The sequence below is a fragment of the Arachis hypogaea genome, chromosome 5 (genome assembly GCF_003086295.3).
Source record: "Arachis hypogaea cultivar Tifrunner chromosome 5, arahy.Tifrunner.gnm2.J5K5, whole genome shotgun sequence".
Classification (NCBI taxonomy): Eukaryota; Viridiplantae; Streptophyta; class Magnoliopsida; order Fabales; family Fabaceae; genus Arachis; species Arachis hypogaea.
In genome coordinates this window covers 97,486,096-97,504,824 of record NC_092040.1, presented here as the reverse complement: position 1 = coordinate 97,504,824, position 18,729 = coordinate 97,486,096, and the positions used below count along the sequence as shown (strand labels likewise).

Below are 18,729 nucleotides of genomic sequence, written 5' to 3'. Positions count from 1 at the left end.
AAATATTTTCCGAATTTCTTTGCATCTTCTTGTTTCGAAACATTCCGCACTTCTCTCGTGATGTAATTCCTCACATCCTTTTCAATAAAGTTTAACTCGCAGTGACCCCCAGCTACCGCAATGAATGATTGGAATGTTTTGCTTGGTCTGATACCAGCCTCCTCATTATTCTCTATTGTACGACGAACAGACATGCTTAGTTTTCTGTGCTGTTTGAGCATCTCTGCTTGAGTTGGACAACAAAGGTGTGAATGATGCAGCACGATCTTCGAAATGATCCAGCACCAACATCCTTCAATGTGTGTATATAAATTCTTGCAGGATAATTTAAACCAGTTGTGGGATTTGTCTTCTCGGTCGGAGATATTTTAGATTTCCTTTTTTCCTCTCTGCTACATGTAATCAATTGATTCTTAATTTCATTTCCCTTCTTATTTGTGCTCCGAACTCTTGTAGAAAAACCTGCAGCCTTGGCATAGTCCTTGTAAAATTTTGCAGCATCTTCAAGGGTTTTAAAAGTCATTCCAACCTTGGAAACAAGCTGGTCATCAACAACACAGAGGGGCTGCAAAATACACCATATTAAAAATAATATATACTATTAGAGTTTCTGCACCTCATAAAAAAATAACAATTAAAGTAAAATACACCAAAAAAATCTTGATCTACACCCGAACGACAACAACTCAACTAAAATAAGAAGAAAAGTCATAAACTTTTAATACACCCAAACGTCTCTAAAACATACCCAAGGATTCCTGATCTACATCCGAACGACAACAAACTCAACTAAAATAACAAGAAAAGCCATAAACTGTTACACCCAAACTTCCCTAAAATATACCCAAAAAGTTTTGATCTACACCCGAGCGTCTGCTATAAAATGCAGAGAATTAATCAAAACTAATACATTAAATTCAATCCACAGATTATGTTCACACATTAATTTTACAGTCAATGTTCACGAATTATTCAGGTAGACAATCATAGACGAATAACTACATCAAATTCAGAGTAATCGTAATTAACTGAATCTAAATCAAACCTTAGGAACTTTGTTCGATTCAAATTCAAAATTCACTTCGCCCTAATTCAGCTGACAATCTGAGGTTGAATTATCTATTATCTTCAAAACGAGTTCAAACTTTGATTTCAGAAACGATGAAAATCGGAAAAAAACAAAGCTAGAGTTACAGAGAAAGAAACTCACGTCAATGACGAAGAACAAATTAGTGATAAACGCAGGTAAAACAACGATCGAAAAGGCAAAGAGAGAACGCAAGAAGGAGAACGAAGAAATTTGGCAAGAGATTCAAAGAAGGAAACGAAATCTTTTGAAAGTTGGAAGTTATATACTCGCGCGTTAATTGATTTTGATTGAATTAATATTCTGTTATATAGCGCGTGAAACGTACGTAACATTAGGAGTGCATTCAGGGGGTTAGTTGTTTTCAGAACTTGTAACACTTGTAAGTGTTAATCGCTTGTATGCTGAAATTAATCCTTTTAAAAAATAGAGATATTTTTAAAAATATTTAAAGTGGGATCACTAAAATTATTTTGTATTTATTAAATTTAAAAAATCTAATATAATTTCATATATTAATAAATTTTTAAATTTAACTTGCTCTTTTATATATATATATATATATATATATATATATAGTATTTTTAAATTTTGAAAATTATTTTATCAAATTTAATTGTTATTTTGTGTACTTATTGAAAATTATTTTTAATTTATTTATTAAATATAGATGTTACAATTTTTAAAAATCTAACTTAAATAAACTTCTTTTAAAAAATAAAAATTTTGTCAAACTTGGTTTAGGTCACAAGTCACAACATAGCCGTATTTGGAACACTCATCTTCTATAAAAGAATAACATACAATGCCATGATTAAAAGTGAAATTTTAGTATGAAAAATAAGGAAATTTATTTTTTTCAGCAAATAAAAGCTCACCCAAAAAAATTTATTACATGTTCTTATGAATTTAGAGAAGATAAATAGTAGAGAATCATTAAAATTTATTGTTTTTTCATCAATATTTAAAAATATAAATTATAATATAGTATATTGTTTAATTATTAAATTAAAAAAAATGAATTAATGACTAAATGTGAAGGTTAAGTTCATAAATTCTGATAATTTTCTGACATTATTTTTTGGATAAAATCTCCGCTCCTTATCCAAATTTACTTTTCAAAAAAGAATTTTCGACGTACTTAATTTTCCAAGAATATTATTTCCTAAATAATCAAAAGTGTCGCACCACAAGGAAACGTTGTCAGTTCCACTGTTTCAGGATGGCGCATGGCAGGATGCTATATATGGTAATGCAATAATTGGAACTGACTTTATGAATAACTGGTAGACAAGATCAAAGCCTAACTGTTTACTTCATTAAATTTAGGGCAAAAATGGTCAGCTAGATGTCTCATTCTTGCAAAGGAAAAATAAGGGAAATAATTACTATAGTTTATAAGCACATCCAGTGTTGAGTTTTACTTGTGAAATGAAATATGTATCCCAGCCAAAAAACATTGTATTAATCCATGCATGCATCCTTCATGTATCTGAATAAAATTAAACAAAATCAACAGCATAAAGGCGTATATCAAAAACAAAAACAGACAAGGTGGTTGTTGATCATATAAATATAGTTCTTGTTCTCTGAGTAGAGACTATTGAGGCTATTTATTCCAAAATACAACTCCGAGCAGACAGAGCAGCACAATCAGAAATTAACGCACATTGTCTGCGAATATAAAAAAGGTTGAGGTGAGATATGTATGCATAATATAGTGAAAGCATAATATTAAAAAGAGGAGTACTATGGACCAGTAAGTCTTGTAATTTATAGTCATCAATTAATTTTCATTAGTGTTTTTAATAGTGTGAAATTATTCATTTTTTACGTTAAATACTGGCCAAATTTTAATAAAAATATTAGCCTTCTAAACTTTCTCTATTAAAAAAAGAACAAGAAGTAAAAACAAGTTATAGTCAATTAAACCTTCTTTCCTTTGTAATTAATAAGCATTATGCTACAGCAAACATTGAAAATGGACAAGGAAGGAAAATTGAAGTAACTGCTTAAACCTTAACAATGCGGCAATGAATGAAACCAATCAATCAAAGCTAGAACGAAAAAAAAAACCATTCAAGTCCACACATCACAATTTGATATACGGAATAAATCAATATTCATATAAAGTGGTTCATAATCATAATACAAGACCGTACCAAGTTAGGGCTGAAGCATATCGATGTTACAAGACAGATTTAACGAAAAATGATGTTGATGTTCTCATCATTGATGTATTGATATCCCAAACACATGCTTTTAGAGGCAAATCATATTACCCCTCTAAAATACCTTTCAAAAATAAACATATACATATTAAAAAATATAATAAAATCAACTGTGATAATAGGTATTTAAAATTGTATAAATAAACAAGATTATCCTTAAATAAATAAATATATGTAATTAATGAAATTATTTTATTATCTCAATTAAGTGGAGACTGTATGTTATTGAAAAAAACATAATTAATTTCATCTTAATATTAGACACAGACAATTATTTTGAAATATTAATATATTTTGTTTTAGTTTTTGAATTTAAAACAAAAAGTGGGTCATTGATGAATCAAATTAAATATGAAAAAGGTTATTTGTATACTCACTTGACATATTAACCAGCGTTGCTGCGACAAATTCGTCCTGTTTACCAAAAGATAAAAAGTAAAAAAAAATAAAAATCACTCTTTCTGTTGCTGATGCATATATAATGTATCTATTTTCTAAACCCAAAATATAACATATTATTTCTAAAAAAATATCAAAAACCTTAAATTGACCATAAATAAGGTAAACATAAATGATAAATCATTGCATCAATTAATTACTATTCAGGAAATCCAACAATAAATTATTTATAATTAAGGGGAAGAAGAGCATAGCATAATTAGATCTGATCTATTCGACAACCAGGGTAAAAATTTAAGCTTTCACTTCTCACAAATCGTCAGCAATCACTTCATCTGGCAGTTTGCAAATAATCAAAAGAAAAAAAAGGACGAAAATTTCGAAATAAGATGCCAAAGTAGATGAGAAGTTTTACCTGGAGACCTGATGAGAGTCAATGGGGAAGCTTGTTATTGAGTTTAAGAATGGAAGAGTATTGGTAGCCAAGGTATATCGGATTGATATATAATCCCCCACACATGACCTAACTAATTATTAATTTATTATTAAGAGATGGTAGTTTTTTATTATTTATTGTAATGGCTTAAAAAGATGCAAATATCTGGGTCCTTAATTTATTACAGCATAAAAAGGATCGACCCGGTCTTAGCCAACTAACAACACATTCAGCTTATAAATTTCATAAGCACACCAACTGCATCAGCAGGAATAAAATATGATTTAATTCAATAAAAGAATCCACCTTTTGAATTTTCTTATCCCTTCCTTTCTTTTCATGGTGATTATAAATTTCCCAATTACATCTGAGTTTTACATACTCCCCGCAGTCGTATACAATCATTTTCGTATGAATCAGAAAATTGAGTGAGCATATTGATTGAATAGTCAACTCCCCCTCAGCTAGAATAAAAAATAAATAAAATGTTCTGATGATTTGTGGCCACTACCAGCAATCACCACCACAAATTAAACCTTTGAGCTTATATATTAAGTAAACTTTTGGAAATAAAAATATAAGACTTAAGCTTTTAATTAATTTTGTATACATTTATTATAATAAAAAAATGTATTAATGATAATATTAAAATTAACATGTGTTATTATTATTATTATAGAAAAATAGACAAAAAATACACACGAAATATCGCTAAACAATATCACGCGCATGAATAATTTAAAAATCCAAATATGCACACGAAATGGAATTTATCTTTCATGCGAGCAAGGAGAATTATTAATGAAACAGGAAAATGAGATCCAAGGGCAAATTATATAGAACAATTACTGACCTGTGGTTTGGATGGATCTTCATTTCCTAGCTTCTCAAAAACGAAAGCGAGGTCTCCGGTTGGTGCATGGCGAAATGGCCAGATATCAACATTTTCCTCCTCTTTCAAACCGGCCTCTCGGACAAAGTCACTCCAACGGTGGTCGTCCTCTTTCTTACGGATTATGACGTATTTACCGTCGTTCAGCACAGCAAAGGATGAAACAAAATGTATAGAGGGATTGCAGGTGTCAAAAACTCTTGCTCGGATCCCATCTTTGAGGATTTTGATTTCCTCCTTCTTCAAGTGAGGCAAGATTTTCTCTTTGGCACCGCGTGTAGGTATAATGATGGCATCGCGGTGTGCTGTCTTGGGGTTCACACCCGTCTTGCTCAACGTCTTTCGGATAGGATCTTCAAGTTGGGGAGCTAAGGCTATCAAACAGTAAGCCTCCATGATTATTCGTGGTTTTAAGGACGCAAGGGCCTCGCTAGCATCCCGTTCGTCGTACCGAACCATGGGTAGTGGACTAGTAGTGTAAGAAATTGAAAAGAAAACAACCAAGGACTTATATAGGGCGTTACGGGGACTGGGTCTGTGGGGACCGCCTTGCCTTCGGTTCTCAAAAGTCAAAATCTTCTCTTCAACCACTTTTGTCGTCATCTTTTCAAGAAAAAAAAATCTAATAATAAATACGGTGGTTCAAATATTCGAACAAAATACTGCAACAATTTTTTATCAGCTGGCTTGACCCATGTTGGAAATCCATCTTTGTAACTTGGCTCTTGATGAGATTCACCATTTTTGCACATTAGAGATAGAAATTGAAAAGTATAAGTAGATAATGAGAATACTATACAACGTCAATAAATATGTAGGATATTCAATTTAATAGATATGTAGATAATTATATTCATTATTTTTAATTGGATGGTTATTTCTTTTTATTCGATTTACTTATAGACCGTTAATAATGGCCGAAAGTTTGATTCAATAGGTGTATATATGGTTATCAAAGTTTAGGAAGTAATCTAGGGGTGGAGTGTTTTTTTAAGTTGAGTCAATTCTACAGTTTATTGTTCACATTATTTATAAAAGTCATTGTCTACCTAATAAAACTGGATAAAAATTGAAATAGAAAAAGATGAATTAAGATTAAAAATAAAAAATAAAAGAGTTGAATTAAAATTGAATATAAGCAGGATTATTTTATTTTTTATTTAATTAATTTTTTAATACAATAAAAAATAGATTCTTCAATTTAATTTGTGCAAACTATAATTTAAGAATTGAATTAAAAGATATCATTCAAATTTTTATCTAATTTTTCAATGTAAGAGAAGAACTCATTTAATTTCATCTGTTTGCATATAAATTTATCTAGAAACCATAAAAAAAAGATGTTTACACCTCTAATAATTTTTATGATGATTATAATAATTTAGGAGATATTTATAATTTTTTATTAGGTTAAAATAAAAAAATCTAAACCCACAAATATATAATTTAATTTAATAACTAAATAAATAAATCAAATTAAATTGAATATTCTAAAAATATAAATTAATAACTTTTAAATAATACTTAAATTTTTTATATTACCTAATATTTGAAGCACCTATCAACTAAGATTACTTAAAAAAATAATTATGATTTAAGCCCCACTTTTTAATCGATAATCGCAAATATTCACATGAATTATAATAATTTTTTTAGCCAAACTTTTCTCCCCTCCACTCTCAAGAATACTATGAAGCTTCCTGGCAAGAGTCCCAACGTGTATCTGCGTGGATGGAATTGCTAAGAGAATACAAAACAAACCCAAAGGCACCTAAGTAAATACCGAATGGAATAATCAGTGTAAAATCAGTTTATAATTTTGACAAAATATTGATTAATTTTGTGTACAACAACAACCATGGAAGAAAAATTTACCCACCATTTATTTAAGAATGATATGATCCTAGCATTGCCCCTCTTGCATTAGCAACAAAAATTCCTTTGTATCCCCTAGGATTATATATGTAAGTGAACATGGAAAACAACAATAAACCGCAATCAAACACTTTTCCTGAGGTCGGATACATAATTGTTTGATATGCCCAACAATCAATTTAATCTGAAAAATTAAGATCTATATATATATATATATTGGTGGGTCCCAACCTCAAGTGGGACTCACAACTTGTCGAAAAAGAAATGAAAGAAAGAAAGTGGCTATCGCCGCCACGAGGAAGAGAGAGAGAGATTCAAGGCTTCATTCATTTTTTGAACGGAAGAAAAGAAGCAGTAGGGTTTAGCGAAAAGAGCATTGTCAACTTTGACGCTTGGTAAACTTGTTCTATTTTTTATGAAAATTTAATATATTATTTTTGGTGTAAAGATAAATATTAAGATATAATTTGTTAGTTATATTTTTTTTATTTAATTTGAGATATTTATTTTTGTGAAAAATTTATGTTGATTCTACTAGTTTTGTTGATATATTTTGTTGATTATTTAGATGTTTTAGTGTCATTAAAAAAATTGTTTGTATATCTATTATTCTGATAGTAAAAAAATTTTTTAGATTAAATTTCGTGAATTTTTTGTCTCTCTTTTAAAAATTTTTCCACATTAAAATTCTGGTATCGTAATATTTTTTTAATCACACATGTTCTTGTTTAAACCTTTTTGTTGAGTTTTCCCAACAATATAGAATAAGTCTAAATAGTTAATTCGTTTTTTTTCTGTACATGACTACTTGTCAATTCATTCTCAACAGAATAAGACCTATGCTATTATATTTTATTAAGATCATGTAGCGGCAGTAAAATTCGGACTAGGAGTGTAGGAGAGAGATAGAACAGCGCCCACAGTCCTCACAAGTTTTCTGCTTTTGTTAATAATGAGTTTAGTTAATAGAAATTTATTTAGGTGGTTCATATTTTTAAATTTTTGTCTTATATTTAAACTAGTATTAATTAATAACTTTTTATATTAAAAGTATTGCTCTTTAATATGTTCTAATTAAAACTTTACGCATTCGGCAACCAAAAAAACATATAGGCATTTAATAAACTCTAGTTAAACTCATGTAGTCATGTATTCTCTTGGTAACATAAATATATTTAATCGTGGTAATATTAATCGCTAATTCCGTACTAATTATACTTTCAGCCAATTAACGACCGTTTCTTGTCATCGGCTAATTGGCGAATTTTATTAAGTCATTTTTCGATTATAAAACGGGGCCCAGTCTTTATGTCAAAATTTTTTTATAGTAAAATCTCCATACGCTTAACTCTAATTATTATGAAAACGGGCCCAGCCGTTATGTTATTTTTATAGTAAAATCGGCACACGCTTAACTCTAATTTTATTTAGATTTTCTTTTTGTTCTTAGAAAAAATATATTTTCACTTTATTCTCTAGATGTCTCTGGATGTTTCTCTTGGAGCGTGAGGACCTGAGGCCCTTTCCCTCACAAAATCACCTCTCATGAATCATGACGTGGCAGTAGTATCTAACCAAAAAGACGTTAACCCCTTCCTCACGGCAGAACCCTAGTAGACTAGTTATGACCTCCAACTCCAATTGTGCAACTCAAAAATAATTCACACACACATACACAGGGCCAGAGCCGTCTGTAAGGTTAGGAAGTTAGGTTTGGACTTTGGAATTACAAATTGGTCTCTACCTTTTTTTGTTGATTGTTTTGGGCTATTAAATAACATAAACTCCAACCACCAGCCAGGGAGGCAGGAATTTTGGATTGGGCTCCGATATTCCGTTTCTCTGGTCTGACCATTTTAGGTGATGCTGATTCTCCGAATATTTCAGTCCAGATCAGAAATTCAGAATATAATACAAGTTTTCCACTTTGTATGGACAGGGACAATAATTACGGGTCCCCATGACAAAAAAAAGGCTTGCCCTATGCCCTTTACCAAAATTTCTTCATATTTATCATAACAATCCGAAGAAAATTGGGTTATAATGAAGGCCAATTTTTTTGTGTCGAATTTGTCTAACTTTTTCTTAAGTTAAGTTTTTAATATTTAAAATTATTTATTTTTATATTATTTAAATTAAATATTGACTTTAACTAATTTAGGTATCAAAGTTTAGGTAGCATGATGTTAAGATAAATTTTAAGACATTTAACATATCTGTACAGTATTTTAGAGTGTTTGAAAATGTTCGGAATGATTTCAGAACACTCTAAAATATCCTTAAAAAACTCTAGAAGCTAATAAACTATTCTAGAAGAATATGAATATATGTAGAAATATGAAAAGTAGTATATAATAATCTAAAAATATTTAGAGAAATATGATAGATTAGATATTTATAATGAAATTTCTAGACACTTGATTTGGATCGTTGATTAGATTTAATCACACGTCCATTAAGGAGGTGGATATCTATAAATAGGAATTGATAATTAGAATTTAAATGAATCATTTATAACAAACACTTGAATAATAAAATATTTTTTCTACAAAATTTTTTTTTCTCTTATGTTCTTAACTTGATTATGTTCTTAATTTGTGAAATTGAGTAAATACAAGTGCTGACATGATAATGTTGGAATATGTCCATGTCCAAAACCGTGACAATAATCATCACCTATAATGAAAGGGAAAATTATCATTGCATTATTGCTTGCTTTTGCCCGGTAGCGTGTTGATACTTAAAAAGACTTGTAGAATGTTTGGAATGGCAAATAATTAAAGTCGATGAATTGAAGAACAAAATTATTCTAAGTTTATAGCATTATTTCCAGAATATCTGAGCCAGATGGCAAAACCAACCAATACCAATAGCAGAAATTACGTTTAAAAAAAATAATCCAAAAATGATACTTCTTAAACTTTGCAACTAGTATGAAAATTTTAGGCCTTGATTATTCTGGAAAAATCACCATTTTTTCAGATTTCTACTACAAGCTACTTGAACTCAATAAGCCTTAACCAGGCAAGCACAATTTGTAACTTTTCACACGTCTAGTTATCGGATGGAAAACTCAAGCCATCTGAAACACAAAGAACCAGTTATTGTTGCTGTTGCTGGATCAAAACCTCTCATGAGTATGAACATGCATTCTCTTTAAGTATGAAAGGTTTGCTGCTTTCAGAATCAAGAACAACCGAGCAAGAAATCTGTTGTCTATGCTTAGATTTCACCAACTTCCCAACAACATTCCCTTTTGATTTAACCTCAAAGACAAGCCGCATTGGTATTTTTCGGTCAACAGCTGAATCGGATAAGCTTGCCCCAGCTCCATATAGAGGAACCTTGTCTCCTTTCATATTCATATACACCGTCCGCCGACTCTTTCTCTGCTGGTAGTATTTCTTCAACTGCAGCAAGATACAGGTGAATATGGAATTAAACATCTAAAAATGTTGGTCAACGATAACATAACATATCCTTCTATGTCGAAGATTAGTGTTAAAAGGGTTCTTACCTCTCCAGTTGCAACTGAAATCTCAGAATACATGAGGTTTGCTGACTTAGAACTAACATGAATGCCGAAAAACGTTGCAGGGTTATGCACTGTCATTTTGAATGAACAATTTACTGTTAGCATCTTGGTCAGGACTCCTGTGAGGTCTGCTCCTCCTCCAATGTTGAAGTTATGTACTATCAAACTCTGGCAGAATTGAATGAAAAGAAAAAGAGATGAATATTGAAAGCATGGTAGTAGACACCTATTCTTGTAACAAAAATGGGACTTTCAAACTTCACATGGGACAGGATTACAATAACCAACATGCAAGAAAATCCTTATTGTAATCATCATCAGTGAGTGAAACAATCTTTGTCCTATCTAATCAAAATGTGCAGAGTGCATAAACAGAGGACATAGACCCAATCTAAAAGTTTATACACCGTTCTATAATTTATTTTTATTTTAATTTTGATAATAGTGGCCTAACATGACCTTAACTATATATCATACTCCTCAGCTCAAATCACAGCACACAAGAACAGCTAAATCTATGTGGACTTACAATCTCAAATACATTACAATTATTTACTGCTAACCATATAAAAAATTAAATAAAAACTACTATTATATACCATCAAAGAATTCACCATTTCATTTATTTCAGAGTCTAAGATTCAATTTGCTACTTCAAAAAGAAATGCAATAAGTCCTTCGGAGATTCTTTACATGTTATAAAATGACCATCAATTTGAACACACAACCATATCCATGGAACTAAATCAATGTTTATTTTAAACACTGAAAGACCAAATTGATGTTATAATCTTTATATTAAACTCTGACAAACCGAAATCATGTCTAAAATCTAGAAAAAGCACTAATGTGAATATTCACTCATTATTAATTAAAAAAATGACACAAGTGGCAATTTCTTAAATTAAAAAAATCAATCTGTCCCAACACAACAATGATTTAATGTACCTTAACAATGATCTTTGGTTTATAAGGTCTGCTAGCACCCCAAATGATCAAACAGAAAACACTGAAGATCACAACAAATCCAACCACAGCAAAGAACACCTGAGTCCTCCTAGCAAGCCCTTCATTCCCGCTGTGGAAATCACCATAATACCCTTCTTCTTCAATCACCTTGCCCTCAGGCCACCCTTTATTATAGCCACTTCCACGCTTCCTGTTCCATCGCCTCCCCCAAGAAGAGTTGTAAGAGCCAGAAACCCTGCTTGCAGAGGATTCCCTGGAATGGTGGCCATAGGAGTGGTGTGAAGGTGAATCAGTGGGACTGTTATATGCTGGCGTTGTGGCATGGTTGGTTGAAGATTTGTCACCATCGTCGTGTGAGTCCCTTGAAGGACTCTGAACGTAGTAAACGGCGCGTTTTGGTGATCTTGGCGTTGATGGGTCGTAGCTTGTTACATCGGAATCGGTGTTGGCGTGCATATTGTTGCTGTTGGAGCGAATCATGTTGTTGAAACTGGAATTCAGCAGAAGAAGAAGACCCGGATGAGTAAATTCAGAAAGATGAAAACTTTAGTGGTGCCCAGATGAGAAAGATCGGAGCTTTAATTTTGGGATGCAGAATTTTGAGAAATTGTGAGAGTGGAGAGGGGAGTGAGGAGGGTATTGAGATGAGTGAGAGAGTGAAAAACGGAAAAAGACGGTTTTTTAGGTGTGAGCGTGGAAATAAGTGTGAAGAGTGAAGTGAGAGTGAGTGATAACGATGGTGAGAAGAAAAGTAATGAGAAGTGAGAAGGACAGAGTCACAGAGAGTTAGATATTTAGTTGGTGATTTACAGTTTAGGGAGAGTGTAATCTACCACTGTACCTTCCAAGTTCTAACCCAGGTTTCAGAATTCACTATCCAGATACACAAAATGTTACTTTTCTTCTTTTCTTTTTTTTCCCCTTCGTCTGGCACTGGCAGAAATACAGAAAGAACATACACACAAATTTGTTTATTGGGAGAAATATTTATTAATGCTAAAAATTAATTACCATATATTTTTTAAGAATTTAATTTGATGCACTGATAATATAAATATTTTGTCGAATTTATTGTATCAAAATTAAATTTATATTTTAAATAAATAGTTAATATTTAAAAATAATGTAATTAAATATGACATAATAGAATAATTAATGTTTTTTGTAAACACTAAATATTTTTTTTATACCATGAGGTATTATTGATTTTTTTGTATTCATGTAATATAATTAATTTGAAAGTATATTTTTGTGTTCATATTTGATTTGCAGTTATAAGAGTAAAAATAAAAGTTTCTTGTTTTAGAAGACAAAATTATTTATATTTTTAATACTTTTTAAGAAAAATTCTTTATATTTTTAATTTTTTAAGAAAAAATAAAAAAAATTGTTTGTCTCATTAAAATTTTTTATCATATAGAATCCGCACATGTTAAAAATGGAAGTTTTGTATAAAAATTAAAAGATTTTAATATTTTTAATAATGTTAAATGCTATGAAGTATAGACACTTTATTTAGTTGTCGTGTTTGCATGTTGAACATATTTTAGATATGACGCACAAAGACAATTGTTCAATAAGCGTGTCTCCTTTATTCAAATATGTCCTATTCAAAAAACTAAAAAAATTGTCCGAACACGGCTCAAACACGGATGATTATGACTCTTTAAATGATAGAGGCATAGCTGATACAAAATTTTGGTGGCTAATTCATAGTGGTAAAAGCAAAACTTTTTCGACCAATTGCTCTTAGGCTATTAGGGTAACCATCTTCATCTCATCTTATTGTGAAAGGAATTGGAACACTTATTCTTTTATCCATTCCCTAAAAAGAAACATGTTGAAATTTAAACGTGCAGAAAATTTAGTATTTGTGCATACTAATCTTCGTCTTTCTTTCAAGAAAAAATTCACAATACAATAAAGGAAAAACTATGATGTGAGATATTGCTAGAGATGCTTTTTCACCAATTGATGAGAAAAATGGTGTTTTTGAAGTTGTTTACCTTTCTCCTGATGAACCGAAGTTGAAAAGAGTTAATACTCAAAATCGTCCCTGAAAGATATTCTGATCTCCATTTTAGTCCTCGAAAGATAAAGTTAATCGAAATCGTCCCCAAAAAATACACGACTTGATCACGTTAGTCCTTCCGTTAGTTGGATGATGACGTGGTAGTTGATACCACATGTCACGAGATGATTGGTTGACGTGTCAGGTCAGTGACACGTGGCACGCCACGTGTCAAGTCAGTGATGCCACGTATCACTTGACATGTAAAAAAGTTATTTTTAATCAAAATAGTCCTTCAAAGTTCAGACGTAAGTCATTTTCATTCCTAAAATTTTAAAAAATAATCAAATTAGTCCTTATATAATTTTTTTTAATTTTTTCTTGATAATATTAAATTTGAAATATTTTTTGATACTATTAATTTTAATAGAAATGTAATTGACAAACAAAAAATTAGTAATTGTATCTTTTTTTCTTAAAAATTTTGTCAATAAAATTATCTCTCTTCTTTAAGTCTTCTCAAAATCTTTCTTATTCTTTTCTATTCTAAAACTTTTTTTTACATTATCACATTTTGTTAGAATATATATACTTAAAATTAAAATGTATGTATTTGTTAATCTAAACAAAATTATATGCTCAAAATCAAAATTTATATATTAAAAGAAAAATTATATAATCTATCTCAAACATATAAAACACACAAAAATTTATGTAATTTATGATAGGAAACATATGAAACACACATATAATCTATCATAATAAACACACTCCAATTTTGGATGAGACTTTGGAACCACCCACAATGGCAGCAAATGGCCTCTTTGGGTTTGATACAGCTCCAACAAGGTAGTCAAGTTCCTAATAGAAAGGTCACAACATAAATTTATTATGATAGATTATATGTGTGTTTCATATGTTTTATATGATAAATTACATAAATTTTTGTGTGTTTCATATATTTGAGATAGATTATATAATTTTTATTTTAATACATAAATTTTGATTTTGAACATATAATTTTGTTTAGGTTAATAAATATATACATTTCAATTTTGAGTATATATATATTCTAACAAAATGTGATAATGTAAGAAAAATATTTTAGAATAGAAAAGAATAAAAGAGATTTTGAGAAGACTTAAAGGAGAGAGATAATTTTATTGACAAAATTTTTAAGAAGAAAAGATATCATTACTAATTTTTTATTTGTCAATTACATTTTTATTAAAATTAGTAGTATTAAAAAATATTTCAAATTTAATATTATCAAGAAAAAATTTAAAAAAATTATATAAGGACTAATTTGATTATTTTTTAAAATTTTAGAGATGAAAATGACTTACGTCTGAACTTTCAAAGACTATTTTGATTAAAAATAAATTTTTTACATGTCCAGTGACACGTGGCGTGCCACGTGTTACTGATCTGGCACGTCAACCAATCATCTCGTGACACGTGGCATCAACCACCACGTCATCATCCAACTGACGGAAGGACTAACGTGACCAAGTCGTGTATCTTTCGGGGACGATTTCGATTAACTTTATCTTTCAAGGACCAAAATGGAGATCGGGATATCTTTTAGGGACGATTTTGAGTATTAACTCAAGTTAAAAAATTGATTTTTTTTAACAATGAAAATCTCAACCATATATAATGGAGAAATAATATGACTTTAAATAAATTTTTTTGTGTACATATGAGATACAAAACTCTTATTAACTCTATTAAGACATAAAAATTTAGGATTTTACCTTTTGAATATCTCTATACTTTAGAAAAAAATGCATATCATATAGTTGTTTTTGAAAATACTTATTAATTTAATATTAATAAATATATTATATTTTTAATATATGCGTGTCTTCGTGTCCAATAACTTTTTAAAATTTGTATATCTTCATATCACGTGTCGTATCGTATTCTGTGTTCATGTCCGTGTTAAATGTATAAAACTTACCTTTTTATGCAAAACATTCATTATGATATTGTTTGAAAGTGCTCTAAAAAATTTTTTAATTTAATTATTTTTCATTTAAAATAATAGTCTTATATTAATTTTTTTCGTAGATGAATTCTTTTATTGAACCCTAAATCTAAAAAAGTAAAAAAGATTTATTTTAAGGGTTTTGGTAAAGATACTTATAAAAAATACATATATAACTTTTTATTATTTCAGCTATGTCTATTTTTTTTATGATTATTTATATAAATAATATAAAATATAGTTATTTTAATTTTGTTGATATTACATTAGATATTAAATATATGTGTAAAATTATTTTATATCGACAATATATTAAAATTAAATTCTATTATATATATTTTTAATACATTAAACATTTTAATAATTTAAGATTTTTATTTTTTAACTATTTGACATTTTAATTATATTTGAGAATGTAAAAAAATTAAACTTATTTCAATAATTCTTATTTGTATAATATTTTTTCAAATAATTGGTTATGAACTAACCAATTTATATTTAGATACTTTAGCTAAAAATTTATTTTAAAATAACCTATTATATTTAAAAAGTTGTTTTTTTATGATAAAATTACTAAAAAAAAAAAAGAAAATGAATATAGGATGATTATATATATGAATATAAAATGTTCTATAGTTAGGTCAATTTGGTAAAAGGCTCAAATAGTGAGTCTTTCACATAATGCTGAAACAAGAGCTCAAGATTATTTGGCTCAAAAGAGCTTCTATTATTTTCTATCATATCGTCCATACAATATGCGAATTTTAAAATCTTATATAATACAGGGATACGTATATATATAAATTATAAAATATTTTTTAGATAAATCGTAATAATATTTTTATATTTTATTATTAATTTTAAAATATAAATTAATCTTTTTAATTATTTTTAATATCTTATTTTAATTATATTAAATATTTAAAATATTTTTATTTTAATAAATAATAATATATACTATATTTAAATTTATTTTTAAGAATATACGTTAATAATAAAATTGGACACGCTGATATATGATAGTATTTAAGTATGTTTAAACGTATCCGGAAAAAAAATTATTAAGACACGATTAGACACAGTAAATACGCGTGTTAAACAAATATTAATGAGTATCGTATTCAAAATGTGTCTGAAACGCAGATACAACAACTCAGTGAAGTATCAAGTATTGTGCATTGATTATAATCCAATGCTCAAATTTCACCTAATCATATTTTTTTTCATAAAATAAGTTTTTCTTCATATGTCCCCAAACATGTTTTAAATCCTTATCTTAAAATGAAGCATGATAATAAAATGATTCCCAGATTGAATGAGATTATCCTATGATTATTTTTATCATTACTGTTTTCTGATTAGTAAATACATAGGATGACAGTGCAGTAAAAGGTTTGTAGCGTATATATAACAGTATAGGCTGCTCAGCAATTAAATCGTTATTAGGTAAGTATTTTGTTGGATATGCTTTGAATCAATTAATGCAAGGATACTGGGTTTTATCTGCTTAAGTAGTGTATGCTTTCGTATTATCTACCAGATAATATATAAAATTATATAAAAAAATATATTAAAAAATTAAATAAAATATATATAATAATTATTATTATAAATATTTTATAAAATTATAATTAAAATTAAATTTTTAAAATTTTTAATATTAAAATATTAAAAATAATTAGTATTTATCTTAATCAATTTGAATTTGTTGAGTGATTATCTCACTCGTCTGCTTAAATAACTACTAGAAGTTAGAATATCGTCTTGTGTGTGTAACAATTTAGGGTGTATTTGGGAAACTCGTTGAAAGGGAAGAAGCACGTTTAGACTTCTTGAAAGCTTCAACTTTTGGTTTGGCAAAATTTTTTTTATGAACGTAGAAGTGATTTTGCTACCAAAATCAACGTTTACAAGAAGCAACTATTTTTAGCTTCTACATTTTCCTAACGAACTTTTAGCCATGAATACTAACAATTTATTTATCTTTTACCAACTTTATTCTTCATGTATGTTATTATATTATTTATAAAATTTTTATTATTTATATCTATATGAGCATCAATACGTTGTTAGACTTCGCAGTAGAATACGCGGATACCTGACCCGTCCTTACCCAATTGGGATGATAATAACTTGACTCGAGTCAAGACAGATTTTACTTAAGACAGGGCATGGTCGGGTTTAGGATGTAACTTCCCCATACATATACATATATATATATATATATATATATATATATATATATATATATATATATATATATATATATATATATATATATATATATATATATATTAATATATATATAAACACTTTTTAGGAATTAGGATTTGCTTCACATCACAGATTCAGTGATTCACAGCTTCATTCCATACTTTATAGCCATGTAAGAGAAATTCAGTCATCCTCACCCAAAGTCTTCTTCTTCTCGTCTTCTTCACAAAAAATCTCATAGCTCCGGTCATCATTGTTGCTAAGCCCATCACCGCCTACCTCTTCACAGCTCTCATCTACCTTCACAGCTCATGTAGGGGTGGCAGTGGGGTGGGTAGGGGCGGGCTTTTGCCCTACCCGACCCCGCCCCGCCGTCCTTGCATTCCACTACCCGCCCCACCCCTACCCGCGAGTAGTAGGCTGCCCTACCCTAACCCGCCCCGCCCCGCCTCTACCCGCCCCTATAAAAATTTAAAATTCATAACTAAATTAAAATACAAATATAAGATTCATACAATGTCAAATAACTTGAAATTAAAAAAGATTAATATTTAATCACTACAAATTTAACAGCATAATAAAAAAATTGCATCAAAAGAATCTTCAATCATTATTCTTGTTCTTCCACCATTTAACAAACCTACATTGAAAACACAGCATAAAAACTAGTTAAGTTAAGTATTATGATCAGTAAACACAAAGTTTTATCAAATAACTTGGCACCATTTTTGAAAAAAATGTGAAATAATTTTTCAGAAGTAACAGCAATACCATTGAGAAGAAAGCAACACCAAATTAAAATTCCAAAGCAAAGATAAACAAAAATAGAAGCAGCTAACACTTATTTTAGAATTGAACAATTTGCATAAGTATAGTTTCCATGGTCAACAAATAAAATAACTCTAATGATGATGCAATTAAAAATTACTATATAACTATGCAGAAATAGTTACTCTAACTCTTACTTTGTAAAATAATAAATAAAAAAACCAATCTTAGTAATGCCTCATGCTAAGAAATAAGAATATATAAAAATTGAGTCCTATTAACCAATCTCACCACTCTTTACCTGTTAACCACAACTAATCAA

The 18,729-nt window shown here is 29.2% G+C and overlaps 2 protein-coding genes across 5 annotated transcripts; both read right to left on the bottom strand.

The window, feature by feature from the left end:
• Positions 1-2,514: 2,514 nt before the first annotated feature.
• Positions 2,515-5,519, bottom strand: LOC112799787 (uncharacterized). Of its 4 annotated transcripts, none has more exons than XR_003201215.3 (4): positions 5,007-5,519; positions 3,696-3,732; positions 3,250-3,382; positions 2,515-2,761 (listed from the first exon to the last, which is right to left on the bottom strand). XR_003201215.3 is itself a non-coding variant. In XM_025841809.3 (3 exons), exons 1-3 carry the CDS (start codon positions 5,502-5,504, stop codon positions 2,748-2,750), a joined length of 549 nt encoding a protein of 182 aa, XP_025697594.1. In that variant the 5' UTR covers positions 5,505-5,508; the 3' UTR covers positions 2,515-2,747. The 4 variants fall into 4 exon arrangements, 1 of the variants encoding a protein (XP_025697594.1); XR_003201216.3 differs by lacking the exon at positions 5,007-5,519 and adding an exon at positions 4,133-4,239 and having other exon boundaries at positions 2,527-2,761; XR_011881700.1 differs by lacking the exons at positions 3,250-3,382; positions 5,007-5,519 and adding an exon at positions 4,133-4,235.
• Positions 5,520-9,849: 4,330 nt separating this feature from the next.
• LOC112802141 (uncharacterized) lies at positions 9,850-12,296 on the bottom strand. Its single transcript, XM_025845201.3, has 3 exons — positions 11,404-12,296; positions 10,438-10,623; positions 9,850-10,330 (listed from the first exon to the last, which is right to left on the bottom strand). The coding sequence occupies exons 1-3, from the start codon at positions 11,902-11,904 to the stop codon at positions 10,052-10,054; spliced, it is 966 nt and encodes a 321-aa protein (XP_025700986.1). The 5' UTR covers positions 11,905-12,296; the 3' UTR covers positions 9,850-10,051.
• Between the last annotated feature and the right edge of the window lie 6,433 nt (positions 12,297-18,729).

Excerpts from the sequence above, each read along its gene's own strand:
- LOC112799787 (XM_025841809.3), bottom strand. The coding sequence starts at position 5,504 with ATGGTTCGGTACGACGAACGGGATGCTAGCGAGGCCCTTGCGTCCTTA. Across the intron at positions 3,733-5,006 it reads AAGATCCATCCAAACCACAG|GACGAATTTGTCGCAGCAAC; the intron begins GTCAGTAATTGT and ends TTTGGTAAACAG.
- LOC112802141 (XM_025845201.3), bottom strand. The coding sequence starts at position 11,904 with ATGATTCGCTCCAACAGCAACAATATGCACGCCAACACCGATTCCGAT. Across the intron at positions 10,624-11,403 it reads AACCAAAGATCATTGTTAAG|AGTTTGATAGTACATAACTT; the intron begins GTACATTAAATC and ends CAATTCTGCCAG. Across the intron at positions 10,331-10,437 it reads TTTCAGTTGCAACTGGAGAG|TTGAAGAAATACTACCAGCA; the intron begins GTAAGAACCCTT and ends ATCTTGCTGCAG.